This window comes from Mobula birostris, chromosome 15 (genome assembly GCF_030028105.1).
Source record: "Mobula birostris isolate sMobBir1 chromosome 15, sMobBir1.hap1, whole genome shotgun sequence".
Lineage (NCBI taxonomy): Eukaryota > Metazoa > Chordata > Chondrichthyes > Myliobatiformes > Myliobatidae > Mobula > Mobula birostris.
The window spans coordinates 46,554,208-46,570,547 of NC_092384.1; the positions used below are offsets into that span (position 1 = coordinate 46,554,208).

The 16,340-nt window shown below is 40.7% G+C and overlaps 1 protein-coding gene across 2 annotated transcripts in view; it reads right to left on the reverse strand.

Annotated features, from left to right (window-relative positions):
* Positions 1-16,340, reverse strand: part of phlpp2 (PH domain and leucine rich repeat protein phosphatase 2) — a 122,994-nt gene that overhangs the window by 26,024 nt on the left and 80,630 nt on the right. For both annotated transcript variants that reach the window (XM_072279715.1, XM_072279716.1), the window contains exons 9-12: positions 8,342-8,544; positions 7,166-7,226; positions 6,736-6,831; positions 4,914-5,069 (exon numbers count right to left, since the gene is read on the reverse strand). In XM_072279715.1, coding sequence (XP_072135816.1) covers positions 4,914-5,069; positions 6,736-6,831; positions 7,166-7,226; positions 8,342-8,544 — 516 coding nt within the window. The remainder of the gene's footprint in view (positions 1-4,913; positions 5,070-6,735; positions 6,832-7,165; positions 7,227-8,341; positions 8,545-16,340) is intronic.

Here is a 16,340-nt window from a genome sequence, read left to right on the forward strand (position 1 = left end):
ACCCCTGGAAAGATAGGTAGTCAGCATGGCTTTGTACATGGGAGGGTTGTCCGATGAACTTGATTGAGATTTTTGATGATGTGACCAAGATCATGAGAGCACGGCAGTGGATGCGATTTATATGGGCTTCAGTAATGCCTTTGATAAGGTTCTATATGGGAAGCGTCTCTGGAAGGTTAAATCATATGGAGCAGAGATGAGTTGGCTAACTGGATACACAACTCGCTTCATGGTAAAACACAGAGGGTGATTCTTGGATTGAAAGTGCATGAGTGTGTGCCTCTGGAGCTGAGGTTAGGCTCATGGTAATTGGCCTTCTGTGGAGAGGATGTTTCCTAAGGGGAGAGTCTAGGACCAGAGGACACAGCCTCAGAACAGAGGGACATCCTTTTAGAATGGAGATGAGGAGGAATTTCTTTAGCCAGAAAGTGGTGAACCTGTGGAATTCTTTGCCATAGGCAGCTGTGGAGGCCAAGTCTTTATGTATATTTAAGGCAGAGGTTGATAGATTCTTGATTCTTCAGGGCATGGTGGGATATGGCAGGAGATTGGGCGCCGAGAGGAAAATTAGATCAACCATGATGAAGTTGTGTAGCAGACTCGATGGGCTAAATGGTCTAATTCTGCTCCTCTATCTTATGGTCTTATATCAATGATTTAGGTAGGAATGTACAGAGCATGGTCAGCAAGTTTGCAAATTACAGTAAAGTAGGCAGTACAGTGGACAATGAAGGTGGTTATCAAAACTACGTGGGAATCTTGATCAGCTGAGTAGGTGAGCCGAGGAATGGCAAATGGAGTTTAATTCATGTAATATGTGGTGTTGCATTTTGAAAAGTCAAACTCAGGTGGAAAAAGTCAATTTCCACAGTGAACAGCAGGATCCTGGGAAGTGTTGTAGCACAGAGGGAACTTGGAGTACAAGTACAAAGCTCCCTCAAAGTGGAGTCACAGGTAGACAGTGTGGTGGAGGTAGTTTTTGGCATACTGGACTTCATAAGTCAGGTAGTAAATAGAAAAGCTAAGAGGTTATGCTGCAGTTGCACAGGATGCTAGTGGACTCATGCATTTGGAGTTTTGTGTTCAGATTTTTTGAAATTTTGATTCAGAAATATGTCTTTGCACTGTGGGAGAAAACCAGCACCCGTGTATTTCCAGGGAGAACGCACAATTCCTTGCAGAGGATGACAGAATTGAACTCCAAAATCTTGACACCCCAAACTGTAATAAACTTCACGCTCACTGCTACGCTTTGGTTGTCCTGTTATAGAAGGGATGTTATGGGTGTAGACAGAGTAGAGCAGTGGGCTAAGCACACATCCTTGAGGTGCACCAGTATTGATTCTCAGCAAAGAGACGTTATTTCCGATCCGCACAGACTGTGGTCTTCTGGTGAGGAAGTCAAGGATCCAGTTGCAGAGGAAGGTACAAAGGCCTGGTTTTTGGAGATTTTCAATCAGAACTGTAGGAATGATTGCATTCCAGTGACTTGGCCTCCACAGGCATCTGCAGCAATGACTTCCATAGGTTCACCACCCTCTGGTCCTCTGCTCTTCCACCATTAGAAAATCCTCACCACATTAACCCTATCTAGGCCTTTCAAAATTTGGTAGGTTTTGAGGCCCCCTTATGCTTCTAAACTTGAGCGTACAGGCCTAAAGCCATCAAACGCTCCGTATACGTAAATCCTTTCATTCCCAGCATTATTCTCATAAATCCCCTCTAGATTTTCTACAATGCCAGCACATCCTTTCTTAGATAAGACACCCAAACAGCTCACAGTACTCCAAGCACGGTCTGACCAATGCCTTATAAAGGCCTCACCATTACATCCTTGCCCTTATATTCTAATTCTCTCGAAATGAATGCTAACATCGCAATTGCTTCCCTTACCACTGACTCAGCGTGCAAGTTAACCTTTAACCTGTACCAGTATTCCCAAGTCCCTTTACACCTCCAATTTCTGAATTTGTTCCCTGTTAAGCAAATAATCTACACATTTATTTCTTCTACAAAGTGTATGACTATACACTTCTCTACACCGTTTTACATCTGCCACTTTTTTGTCTAATTCTCCTAATTTGTCCAATTCTCTCCACAGAGCCCCTGCTTCCTCAACTCTGCTTGGTCCTCCACCTACATTTGCATCACCTGCAAATCTGGCCACAAAGCCATCAATTCCATCATCCAGATCATTAATATATGATGTGAAAACCAACTTTGAGGCTTGCCACCAGCAGCCAATCAGAAAGAATTCACTTTACTTCCACTCTGTCTTCTGCCAGTCAGCTACTAGTATCTTTCCTGTAATACCCACAGGCTCTTTTGTTGTTTAGCAGCCTCATGTGTGGACACCTTGTCAAAGGTCTTCTGAAAATCTGAGTAAACGATATCCAATGAATAAAAATAAGTTACCCTAAAAACAAGATGTACAAGATTTACAAGTTAAAGATTACAAGATCACTTCCCTGGCTATAGGCTGATCACTATAGTGCCTGATAGCCGAGGGTAAGAACGACATGGCTAAACAGTCTGCTTCCGTATTGTAGAACTCTATGAGTGATGAAATTCTACAATACCAATGCAGAAATTAGATTATCCACACTAGGATGATTTTAGACTAGGATGCTTAATTCAGTTTTCAAATTGGGATTGTTTAAATCATAAATAACTACTGTTGGACTGTCACTCTGGAAGCAAGTTATTTTTAAAAACAATTCCGTGCAAATGAATTTCTAGACCTACATACTGTAGAAATGCTAAATAATTCACGACAGACAGTGAGCAAATCTATTACAGATGGGAGCCTGTATTCATATCTGTTTACTTCATTGATCTGAGGAATTTGTAGAGAACTAGCCTTTAAAAAAAAACAGCTGTAGCATTTAGCCAGTTGAACAGCTAGATGCTGGAGTTATGCCCCAGATCTAAAACTATCATGTAGCGAAGTCACATACCAACAAACTGACTCAATTTGGCACTTCATATTTACAAGCATGAAAAATATTCATTTTAATAAGCAAGACAATCTCATTTTCATTATTTATGCTGTTGGTACATATTTTAGAAGGAAAAAATATGAAGAAATGTCTCATGGGAACACATGTTAAAAGTCCAGAAAAGGAAATTAAATTTTAATTACTTTTATTAGAATTAATATTTTACTTACGCACTTACAAAGGCAAGAAATGATACCAGTCATGCAGTCCATTGAAGTTTACTACATTACACTACAGAACAACAGGTCACAGGCTCATTGTGGGGATCCTTCAGATAATAAGGATTTATGACTTTAGCCAAGCCACACTCGCTCTTGTAAGACTTCTTGAAAAGAGGTACTGATGAGCTGTGCTGTGACCCGTGGAACTAAATTGCCAATAAATTTCTTCAGGAAAGATCATGTTGGAGGGTGAAAAGAAACTTCTGGTTCTTTCAGGAACAGTAATTTTATAGACTTTTTTTTAAAAAAGGAAACTGCTGAAGAGGATGCATTATGCTATGCAGCAGTTTTCTTGTCATTTAGAACAGTCCATTTATTTCCAACCTATTCTTAATTATTTTTAAAGTATTCCCATGCTTTGAGTTTTTTCCAAAGCAAAAATATCCAAAATGAACAATTATTGTTCATATTACTCTATCCCAACCAACCAAAAGTTTCTAATAGCCAATGAGCTATGCATTTTACAGTGAATGTTATTAGTCTTATTAAAATTTTCTAGATTTGAGAAACCAACTCAGTGGAATAAGCAGATGTTTTCTTATTATTCTATTAAGAAGAATCATAATTGCACTATCAGGATACACAAGTTAAAATTTCCACCTTCAGTACTGGGGGAAAAAATAGCAACCCAGACTGAAACATTTAAACTTCGTAGAAATGGGCCAGGCTGGAAAAGAAAACGTCATAGAACTCAGAACCTACTCTGCAATTATTCTAACCCTTTCCTCCTACACAGTCTATAACTCTCCATTTTTCTTACATACATGTGCCTATTTAAAAGTCCCTTAAATGTCCCTATTGTATCAGTCTCTATGACCATCCCTGGTAGTGTGTTCCAGGTACATATCATACCCTGTGCAAAAAAGAAAACTAGCTCTGACATCTCCCCACTCATTTTAAATGGATGTCCCCTGGTATTGGCCATTGCCACCTTAGGAAAAAGATGCTGGCTGTCCACTCTATCTATGCCTTGCAATCTTATACACCTCTATCAAGTTGTCTCTCATCTTCCATCACTCCGAGGAGAAAAACCCGAGATCGCTCAATCTTTCCTCATAGGATGTGTTCTCTAATCCAGGCAGCATCCTGGTAAATGTACTCTGCACCTCTCTAGAGTTTCCACGACCTTCCAATAAATGAAGTGAGCAGAACTAAACACAATACTCTAAATGTGGTTTAACCAAAATTTTATAGAGCTGCAACATTACCTCATGGCTCTTGAACTCAATGATGGCCAATCTCATTTACCTTCTTAATCACTCTATTAACCTGTGTAACAATTTTGAGGGATCTATGGATTTGACCTCAAAATACATGCAAGAACTTTAAAAAAAGCTCCACAGTTCTGTTTGCCTCTCCTTTTTTCATATCCTTAACATTGTTAAAGTTTTCAATCAGTATTAAATAAACAATTTACAGTGTGTTCACCTAGAGCACATAACCTACAATTACTCAAACATTTTTCAGCAAAAAACAAACCACCGGAGCAATTCATCATCTGTGGAGGCAAAGGGATAGTTAAGTCTACGTGTTGGGTTGAAGTCCCTACATATGGTACTGATGCAGGATCTCAATCTGAAATGTCAACTAACTTTTGCTTCCACACATGCTGCCTGACCCACTGAATTCCTACAGTAGTTTGTCCATATTCCAGCATCTGGAGTCTCTTGAGTTTCCATCCAAATATACTTACTTTAAAGCCTTAAGGAAAAGGCATTCTGGAAGCTCATTGAGCTGATTGTGTTGTACGTCAAAAACCTCCAGAGGTATGTGCTCCAACTGATTTGGCAGACTGTGAAGATGATTATGTCCAACGAACAGTTTCTGTAGGCTCAAGCTGCACAATAATCTGTGATACACAATGGAGAAAAATAAAATTATTTTTAATTTGTTGCACAGAAGATGCAAACGGCTATGTTGTTCCTGAGCTGATCACATCCAATTTTTAGCTTTAAGATATTGGATTCATGTGTCAATACAGTTTTATGGTCTGTGTTGCCCTATGACTTGCAAGATAACATATGCATAAGGGCAAGTCCAGTGAGTAATAACCAATACTAAAATATATCATAGTACTCTGCAATAGGTAGTGTAAGAAGCCAAAGTCTGCTTTGCCTTCTGGCTTCACACTTTAGCTGCTATGTATGCATGAAACATCTTTTTTTTGTTCGGATTTTAAGATGATCCCAGGGAACAGGGGTAGCAAGCCATAAGGCCCATGGAATTTACACCACCTTTCAGTGAGATCATGCTGAATTTTAAGTCAATTTGGCTTTCTCACTGAGTTTAAACAAATCTGACAGGAGGGTGGGACCCAAAGCAGTAGTGACCACAAGTACACTAGAAGGACAGATAGGAACAGGACAGACAGCAAGGAAGGTTTGATACACTAAACCACATTTATTTTAAAGTAAAAAAAAACCTGACAAGTAAGGCAGATTAAGTCAGTCTCCCCAATAGTCAGCAGGAATTAGAGGAGCAAAAATGTAGGGAGTCTGCAGATAGCTATATGAATAATAAGGCTGTAAGAGTAAGTGATTTTAACTATCCTAATACTGACTGACACTGCCATGATGCTAAGGCTTGGAAGGGGCAGAATTTGTTTACTATGTCCAGGAACAGTTTCTCAGCAATATGCAGATGGTCCTACCGGAGAAAAGGCAACACTGGACCTCAAATTGGGAAATAAGCCAGGGCAAGTGACTGAAGCTTCACTGGGGGAGCACTTCAGAACCAGTGACTATCATTATAATTCTTTTTAAATAGTTCTGGAAAAAGATAGAACAGGGGGAGGAATTGAAAGGGAAGTTGTTAAGGGGGGAGTACAAGTATGCCAAACAGATGAGAGTATTAATGTGGGGGAAACCGGTTGGATCTTTGTCTCAAAAAAACTCAGAGACTTTGCACTTTGTCCTCTTATTGGTCACTGCTACAAATCTCAAAACAGCTTAAACTGGAACACTGAAATATTCAGTACTACATTAATTACAGCCTGCCAATTGAAAATGGTTCATTTATTGCCACTTTTATTTTCTGTTCGCTAGCTAATGTTCAAGCTATGCTAATCTTTTAAATCTTAATTTGTGTAATCCATGAGGCACTACATCAAATGCTTTTATGAAAATCCAAACATGTGACATCTGATCCTGTTATTTTATCCAATGTCATTGGCCTGCAAAATTTGCAACATACTTGTAAGTTCATGCTTCATTTGAAAGACATCACATACAAAATGCTCTTTCCCATTAAAGGATAGCTAGATTATGACTTCATGTTCTATACCTGTCTGAAATTGCAGTAGGTTTCATGTGCAAAATGAATGAAAAATTCTAAGAAGGCAGTATTGGCAAAGCTAGTTAGAACTTAGCTTTCAAGGTCAAAACACTGTTCACAAAACTAATTGCAGAATCTTAACAAGGGGAAAAAATGTGGTTCATCACCTCAGAACTGAAAATTTGTCAATCCCACAAACTATGCATCAGCAATAAGATCTCAAATCTACTAATCTTCCCCACCTCATAGGTAATTCTGTAATCTGGTTATGACTGACATCCAGAAATTCGAGTTTCTTGGCATCACAGACCCAATCAGGTACAGCTTCCAATTTGTTTCTATTAAAGTAAAACAATATGATTATAATAAAATAAAAAATTACTTGAATAAAATGTTTTGTGAAATAATTTAATAATAAGTAACCCAGTTTTCTGTGATATTTTACCTTTATGGGTATAGTATACAGTACATATTGTGACTGTTTTTAGTTTTACAAGCACAGTATATGAATTAGAATTAGAAGTTCATTTCTTACATTCATCTCACAATGTGAAAGAGTAAAAATATTTATGTTGCATCTCCGTCGCTATGTGCAAGCAATAAGGAAGGGAAATGTGGGAGTATCTATTATTGTTTTTCTGTCCAGGTACATATAATTAGATACCTGCCTACCTTGAGAGATCAATGTGAACCAGTTGTCCAGGAAGTGGATATATGCTCAATGTTGTCAACTCTAAACAAACACCCAAAATAAATTATTAGGACATGGCATCTTTAAGAAGAAATCCTGATCGATCTCAGGGATAAGTATGAATTTAAATATACAGCTATTATTTTCAATCATACTGATCCAATAAAAATGATGTACAACAGCACATAGCCTGTCCTTTACCACTCATCTTTCTTTCTGATATCTGAATTTTCACTGATTCAATTAACATTTTTAAACACTTGATTCACTAACTTTCTTGTTAAAATTAGATAATTTATTTTCAAAATAATTATTTAAGGAAGAAATATATACATTTCCCCATTTTCTCTTGGTAGGTTGACCTGCACAGTAGGGTGGAGTTACAATAGTGCTCGAAAGCAAATCCAAGTTCATCAGCAGAAACAACTTAATGTCTCTCTTTTGTTTTTTCAGGGAGAATGGATTCTGTTGAAGAAACTAACCTGGGGTTACACTCAGACTTCTGTTCTTTGTGGTGGTGGGACCTGAGACAGGAGTGGGGGCGCGAGACAGGGGAGAGGGAGAGTGCGGTATGTCGAATTGTAGAAAGAATGATTTGTTTTTGTTGTACTGCAGATCATGGTCTCTCTTGGGGCCTTTGCTATTGCTTGCTTGGTGGGTGGAGAATGCCGACACTTTTTGCTGAAGTAGGTGGGGAAGGGTTGTTGCTTTGCTGCTGTTTATGTATGGGAGGGATGAGTAAGGGGGGCTTTGAGGTTTTTATTATCACTCACTCTTCTGTTTTCATGGATGTCTGCGAAGAACAAGAATTTCAGGATGCACATTGCAAACATTTCTGATATTAAATGTAATTATTGAAACAATGCTTCTCTGTACTTCAGATATGGCCGTTTTACTACCAATCTTGCCCCCTAGAGATGTCATGTTTTATTTCATCCTTCATGTCTCAGGTACAATTTCTCAAAGACAACAGTCATTCCAGATGCCAGTGTATCCTTTGCAAAACATAAATTGAATGGCTTTTTTCCCTAAATTACCTCAGTTTGGTAAGCACTAAATTGCAATATAATTGCATACTATTCACATCATAACCATCAATTTAGGCTATAGAAGGAAATGTCAATTTACAGGAAGTGACCAAAAACCTGTTTACTTACGGTTGGAGCCAACATATAATGTCCTCAGAGAAAAGCCACTTAAAGTAAGGGAGGACAGATTGTTACGTTCACAATGCAGATGTTCAATACTTGCAAACACACTCAAGTCAAGTTCAGTCAGGAGATTGTCACGCAGATCCAGATAAGTTACATGGTTAATAGCTTCCAGGTTGCCCATCATCACTGACTCAATTGAATTCAACCTAATAAAGAAACAAACATAGATTAGAGCCCAATTGAACAAATGCACAGTTATTAGTACACCAACTAGTAAAACTTGAAACACAAAGTGAAAACTCTTTGCCTGCATATAACAATTACTAAAGAGAAATAAATGTCTAAATTACAAATAATAAATTGCACTAATTGACAAAAAAATTAGTTTATGAAGACATTAGCATGGCAATAAAATATCCACTATTTCTTTAAAAAAATCAAAATTCTGTAAGTTCTGCGTGATTAAAACAAACAGCGGAATACGAGAATAAGAAAGAATCTGAAGAAATTTAAAATTGGCAATACAATTTCAGTAGAGAAAGAGTTACGTGGAATTCTTTTACTAATCAGTACTTAATTTTACACTTTCCATTTTGCTAATACCTTAGATAGGGAGGGAAAACACATAAATCCTTTCCAACTTCTTAAGGTTGATAGATAGACAATTTGAAACCATTGATATTCAACTGGAAAGTAGTAAAATTATTTAAACTTTCTCATTAACCTTTGCTGAGCTCACTTGTAGTTCAGATATTTTCTATAACGATGAATAATTTAGTAGAATATTGGCATTAAAAAGACTTACATCAGATATACTGCCAGATAATATCTTCACAAACAGCATATTATCTTTGAAATGTAATGATTGTAGGCAGGTGATTTGTAGAATGTAAAGTTATCCAAGGCAGCTAACGAACAAGCTGTCAGTTTGTTTTTGATAATGAACAATTAAGAGGACACCAGAGAGACGACTCTAATGGAAATAGCTATCCTCTGCTTACCGGCTTGGGCTGGTTGCCAGAATTTAGAAGATCGCAGGTTCAATTTCATACCTTATTTGAAAAACACCCTTAGAAACACATCCTTAAATATCCTCACAAAGTCTTTTGTGAACAGCTATAGGCCTGGTGATGGCATTCACAGTCTCGTATCAGGGAAGTAGTTTCAGGATTTTGACGCATCAATGATCAAGGAAGAGCTTTACATGCCCAAATGAAGATAGTGTAAAACTTGGAGGGGTACATGTAAGTGTCAAAATTTCCTTTTGCCTGCTAAACCTGTCCTATTTAGTGGTAGAGACTGTCAATTTTGGAGGTGCTGTTAAGTTTCCTTGGAAAGCAACTGAAGATCTGTAAAAGATAATGAAATCAAGTGGCACACACAAAATGCTGGTGAATCACAGCAGGCCAGGCAGCATCTATAGGAAGAAGCACAGTCGACGTTTAGGGTCGAGACCATTCGTCAGGACTAATGGAAAAAAGAGATAGTAAGAGATTAGAAAGTGGGAAGGGGAGGGCGAGACCCAAAATGATAGGAGAAGACAGGAGGGGGAGGGATGAAGCTAAGAGCTGGGAAGTTGATTGGCACAAGGGATACAAGGCTGGAGAAGAGGGAGTATCATAGGAGGAAATCAAGTGGGCTGTTTTGTCCTGGATGGAATTGTATTAAAGAGCGGTACAGCACAAGAATAGACCCTTCGGCCTATCCAGCCCATGCCCAACTGTTATTTTACCCAATGACCTGAACCAGGACCACACATGGCCTCAATACTCCTCCCATCAACGTACTTATCCAAACTTCTCTTAAATGTTGCAACTGAACACACATCCATAACATCTGCTGGCAGCTCCTTCCACATTCTCACCGTGCTTGTGAAAAAGGTTCCTGCCAGAGTCTCCTTAAATATTTCACCTTTCACTCTTAACCTGTGACCTTTACTTCTAGTCTCACTCCACTTCAATAAAAAAACCCTGCTTGCATTTACCCTTTCTACACCCCACATAATTTTGTATCATCCTTCTATTATGACAGAGATGATCATAGTCTTTCCATGACCATGATTGTTCTTGGCAAATTTTCTACAGAAGTGGTTTGCCATTGCCTTCTTCTGGGCAGTGTCTTTACAAGGCAGGTGACCCGAGCCATTATCAATACTCTTTTAGAGATTATCTGCCTGGCATCAATGGTCGCAAAGCCAGGACTTGTGATATGCACCAGCTGCTCATACGACTGCCCTTCACCTGCTCCCATGGCTCCACGTGAACCTGATCGGGGGTGGGGAAGGTGTGCTAAGCAGGTGCTACACCTTGTCCAAGGTTGACATGCAGAGGAAAGAAGTGCCTTGCACCTCCTTTGGTAAACTTTGATACTTATCTCCACCTCATCACCCACATTTTGTATATCTCTATCAAATCTCCCCTCATTCTCCTACACCTCAGGGAATAAAGTCTTGATCTTTTCAACCTTTTCCTATAACTCAGATACTCAAATCCCAGCAGCATCCTTGTTAATCTTCTCTGTACTCTTTCAATCTTATTAATAATCTTTCCTACAGGAGAAATATTTCCTTTATTGATGGTACTGCCCACATCCAAACAAGTTGCAAGTATTTCTCCAGGTCCTGACCTATCCCTTTAAGAGATGGATAGTAAAATGAGTGACTTGCTGCATGGCACCCACTGTCTGACTTGCTCTTGTAGCCATAGTATTTATGTGACTGGTCCCAATGCATTTCTGGTTAACAGTGACCCTCAGGTATTGATGGTCTTGAACTTCAAGAGGGGAAAGAAGTTAGGAAGACTTGGACAAAGAACATGGGAAGTATTCTACAATGCCAAAATGGTTATTTTGATAATCACTTACAAATTAGACAAAGTAGTGCTACTTACTTCAGAACTGTGCAACTGAAAATACACTTTTCGTGAAGTGGAATGTGTTAACGACTATATCTAGATCACCATGCTTCATTTAGAAATTTATCTACTCTTTCTGGCATTATCCAAGCTTGCACAGTTGATGGAATTTTTTCATCAGATGTGCATTAAATATCCATTTTCTAAGCCATATTGACTTAGATTGCAGTATTAGGTTTAGACTCAATTAATGGAAGTCTCAAAGTCAAAGTTGAGTTTATTATCATACACAAGTACAAGCATGCACAGGTGCAATGAAAAACTTACTAGCAGCAACACCACAGGCATAAGGACTGAGTCTTCAGGCTCCCACCATTGACATCCCCTCTGAGCCGAACTGTGCGTGACACCCAGAACCACTATCTTAACCTCCTAGAATCAACATCTTACCTCCTGATCAGCTCTACAATTCCTGACGTAACAATCTCTTGTAGGTCACACTGTTCACCCACTCCACAGCCACAACCACATTACTCCTGACCTAATCCCACAACCCTCATCAGGATCACCAGCACTGAAACCCATCACAGCCTGCTACTTATCTCACCGAGACGCGAGGAACACAATGTTCAGTGATTACAATCGCGGCCTGAATTAAATCTTAGGCAGACAAGTGGTTGAGGCAGGGGAGAAGGTGAGCATCATTAACTCCAGCAAGAGATGAAAAGTCATGTTCCTCATCAAGTGATGAGGCAGAATTATAAGTGCATGAGGAAGGTAGAATAATCAGAGTCAGAAGAGAACAGTGGTTGTAATGTATTAGAACCTGAGCCAGATAGAGGGGAGTTCAGTGCTCCCCAATCCCCCCTCTCCTGACCCCCATGGAGTGGGAGATCCAGTAGATTAAAGCATGTCATGGACCTTGCACTACCTGAGGTCTAGTCTACTGCTAAATTTTGAAAGCCCAGTCTCTCCTGGAATGCCCAATGATGACCTCTCAGGGTCCTGGAATGACCACAGCACAAGAGGAGAAGGTTTGTAAATGTGTTTGCAGTAGCAGGATTGAAACCATAATGTTTATATTATGCATAATCATCAGAGCATACTAGAATTTCTAAGCCTGTTGGATAGTTGGGGAGTGGAGTGGGGTCAGAGGTAAAAGGGGGTGAAAAGAGAGGAAAATGTGCATTTGTATTACTTGACACAAACAGTTTGAAAATGATGAAAAATATTTCATTGGATATACATACACCCTGACAACTGGATATCATTTTGGATTAACTTATTTCTCCCACAAAAATATTCAACCCTAAAGATGCTCCTCCAAGACCACACTGTTACTTGCTGAGGGTCTTACTGCCATCTTTTGGTGACCTGTGGTATCATAATACATTTCCCATCATGCTGGAAATCAATTCTTTCGTGCATCTGAAATAGAAACAGAAAATGCTGGAAGTTCTCACTAGATTTGCCAGAATTTACACAGAGAGCAAAACAATTATTGCTTCGGGTTAATGACCTTCCATTAATATTAACTACTCTGCCTTTCTGTCTTAGGCATTCTGCCTGACCTGCTGAGTGTGTCCAGCATTTTCTATTTCCATTTCAGAATTCCAGCATCTGCCATTTTTTGCTTTTCATCTGTACACCTACTGCATTCAACAGTCACCAGACTTTGAAGCATTCCACAGCAACAAACTACATTCATGCAGAAAGTATAATGTACCAAAATACCCTGTTGAAGTGCTATCTACAGAATTTAACACTACCACAAAATGAGATTTTTAAACAGTTGAATTTTATGGTACTTTAAGGGCATGTGGGGGAGAAACTTGTACAATGATTTTAAATGGCAGAGTTCAACAGACACAACACCAATGTGGTAAGTTCAAGAACGTACAGGAAGCACAAATTATGAGTGCAGCGATCTCAAAGGTCATTGTGCTGGAGGAAGTTTCAGAGCACTGGCTAACAGCAAGGCCATGGAGGAGATTAAAAAGATTGATGCAATCTACAAATAATGGCAATTGCTAGCAACATTCAAAATCCAAACAATCTACAGTACAGTGAATCAGATCTGGCATGGGGAAGTGGGAGGGGGGAGGGGCAAACAAGGACAGATTAAAAGAGAAACCAATGGCCAAGTTTTTCTGCACAGAAGATAGTGGATGTATGGATTTGTTCTTTCCAGAGGAAGTGGTAGAGGAAAATACAAATACATAGTTTAAAATACGTCTGCAAACAACAGAAAATCTGCAGATACTGGAAATCCACGCAACACACACAAAATGCTGGAGGAACTTAGGGCCAGGAAAAAAAAAAGACAAGTAGATTTAAAAGGTGAGGTGAGGGGAGAGAGAAACACAAGGTGATAGGTGAAACTGGAAGGGGAGAGAAAGTGAAGAGCTGGGAAGTTGATTGGTGAAAGAGATACAGGGCTGGAGAAGGGGGAGTCTCATAGGAGAGGACAGAAGGCCATGGAAGAAAGAAAAGGGGGGAGGAGCACCAGCAGGAGGTGATGGGTGGGCAAGGAGATAAGGTGAGAGAGTGGTGGGGGGTCGGTGGGCATTACCGGAAGTTCTGGAAATTGACGTTCATGCCATCAGGTTGGAGGCTACTCAGACTGAATACTGTATGAGGTGTTGTTCTTCCAACACGAGTGTGGCCTCATCGCGACAGTAGGGGAGGCTGTGGGTTGACATATCGGAACATGAATGGGAAGTGGAATTATAATGGGTTGGGGGGGGGAGAAGAGGAAGAGGTGTGTTTGGTGGTGGGATCCCGTTACAGAGAATTACATATATTGTGATGGGTTTGAGTACTGGTGATTCTGATGAGGATTGTGGGATGAGGTCAGGAGTCAATAATGTGATTGTGGCCGTGGAGTGGGTGAACAAGAGATTGTAATGTCAGGAGCTGCAGACCTGATCAGGAAGTAGGATGGTGATTCTGGGAGGTGAGAAGGCCGTTCTGGGATGCTAGGCACAGGTCCACTCAGAGGAGACGTCAATGGTGGGAGCCTGCACTTAATTCTGAGATTAAGTGCTTACGCCTGTGCAGTTGCTGCTCATAAGAGAAACCCTTATAAAGGAATAAAACAAAAGCTGCTTAAACTGATGAGAAGCCAGCAATGTTGTCAAGTATCTGATATGCCACAAACACATCACTGAAATCAAAACGACACATCATTCCTCAGGTCAAAGTGCCTCATCGACCTCTCTGATGATCCAGCAAAAAAAAAAATTGGAAAAGTACAGTATGCCCAGTACCATGATGTCCCAACTCTTGTACTTAACATCCAATGCTGCTGCTGCCTGGAGCACTCCTAGGACCAAAGAGCTGAGAACTACCTTAACCTCCACAGAGGTTATCCAAGTATGCAGTGGCATGCAAAAGTTTGGGCACCCCTGGTCAAAATTTCTGCTACTGTGTATAGCTAAGCGAGTAAAAGATCAACTGATTTCCAAAAGGCAAATGGACTACCTCAAGAGGCGCAAGCTGAAGGTTTTGCCATGGCCCTCACAGTCCCCTGACCTAAACATCATCGAGAATCTGTGGATAGCCCTCAAAAGAGCAGTACATGAAAAACAGCCCAAAGATCTCACAGAACTAGAAGCCTTTTCAAGGAAGAATGGGCGAAAATCCCCCAAACAAGAATTAAAAGACACTTAGCTAGCTACAAAAAGCGTTTACAAGCTGTGATACTTGCCAAAGGGGGCGTTACTAAGTACTGACCATGCAGGGTGCCCAAACTTTTGCTTCGGGCCCTTTTCCTTTTCTGTTATTTTGAAACCGTAAAAGATGGAAATAAGTAAGTTTTCTTGCTTAAAATATTAAAGAAATGTGTCATCATTAACTTTATGCCTTTTGGAAATCAGTTTATCTTTTACTTGCTTACCTATTCACAGTAACAGAAATTTTGACCGGGGTGCCCAAACTTTTGCATGCCACTGTAAGCACATAGCCAAAGGTTGCCCTTTGTTCTCACTGACATCTTCCAACATCTCCCTGACCAGCACCATCGTCCCTACGTGCTTCAAGGCTGCCACCATCGTCCCCGTACCAAAGAAGTCTTCAGTGTCCTGCCTCAATGACTACCGCCCGTTGCTATCACATCCATCATCATGAAATGTTTCAAAAGGCTCATTATGAGGCACATCAAGACCCTGCTGACCCCTCACTGGACCCCCTGCAGTTCACGTATCGTCCCAACCGCTCAACAGATGACGCCATTACCATCACCCTCCACCTGGCCAAAAAAGACATACAAGTTCGAGTGCTGTTCATAGACTTCAGTTCAGCATTCAACACAATCATTCCTCGGCACCTGATTGTAAAGCTGAAACTGCTGGGCCTGAACAACCTCCCTCTGCAACTAACTGGGAGACCTCAGTCAGTCTGGATCGGGAGCAACATCTCCAACACCATCACACTGAGCACGGGGGCCCCCCAGGGCTGTGTGCTCAGCCCACTGCTGTTCACTCTGCTGACCCACGACGGTGCTGCAACACACAGCTCGAACCACATCATTAAGTTCGCTGATGCCACAACCGTGGTGGGTCTCATCAGCAAGAACGACGAGTCAGCGTACAGAGAGGAGGTGCAGTGGCTAACAGACTGGTGCAGAGCCATCAACCTGTCTCTGAATGTGAACAAAACAAAAGAGATGGTTGTTGACTTCAGGAGGACACGGAACGACCACTCTCCGCTGAACATTGACGGCTCCTCCATTGAGATCGTTAAGAGCACCAAATTTCTTGGTGTTCACCTGGCAGAGAATCTCACCCGGTCCCTCAACACCAGCTCCATAGCAAAGAAAGCACAGCAGCGTCTCTACTTTCTGCAAAGGCTGAGAAAAATCCATCTCCCACCCCCCATCCTCATCACATTCTGTAGAAGATGTATCGAGAGCATCCTGAGCAGCTGCATCACTGCCTGGTTCGAAAATTGCACTGTCTCGGATCGCAAGACCCTGCAGCGGATAGTGAGGTCAGCTGAGAAGATCATCAGGGTCTCTCTTCCTGCCATTACAGACATTTACACCACACGTTGCATCCGTAAAGCCAACAGCATTGTGAAGGATCCCACGCACCCCTCATATAAACTCTCCTCAGTCCTGCCATCTGGCAAAAGGTACCGAAGCATTCGGG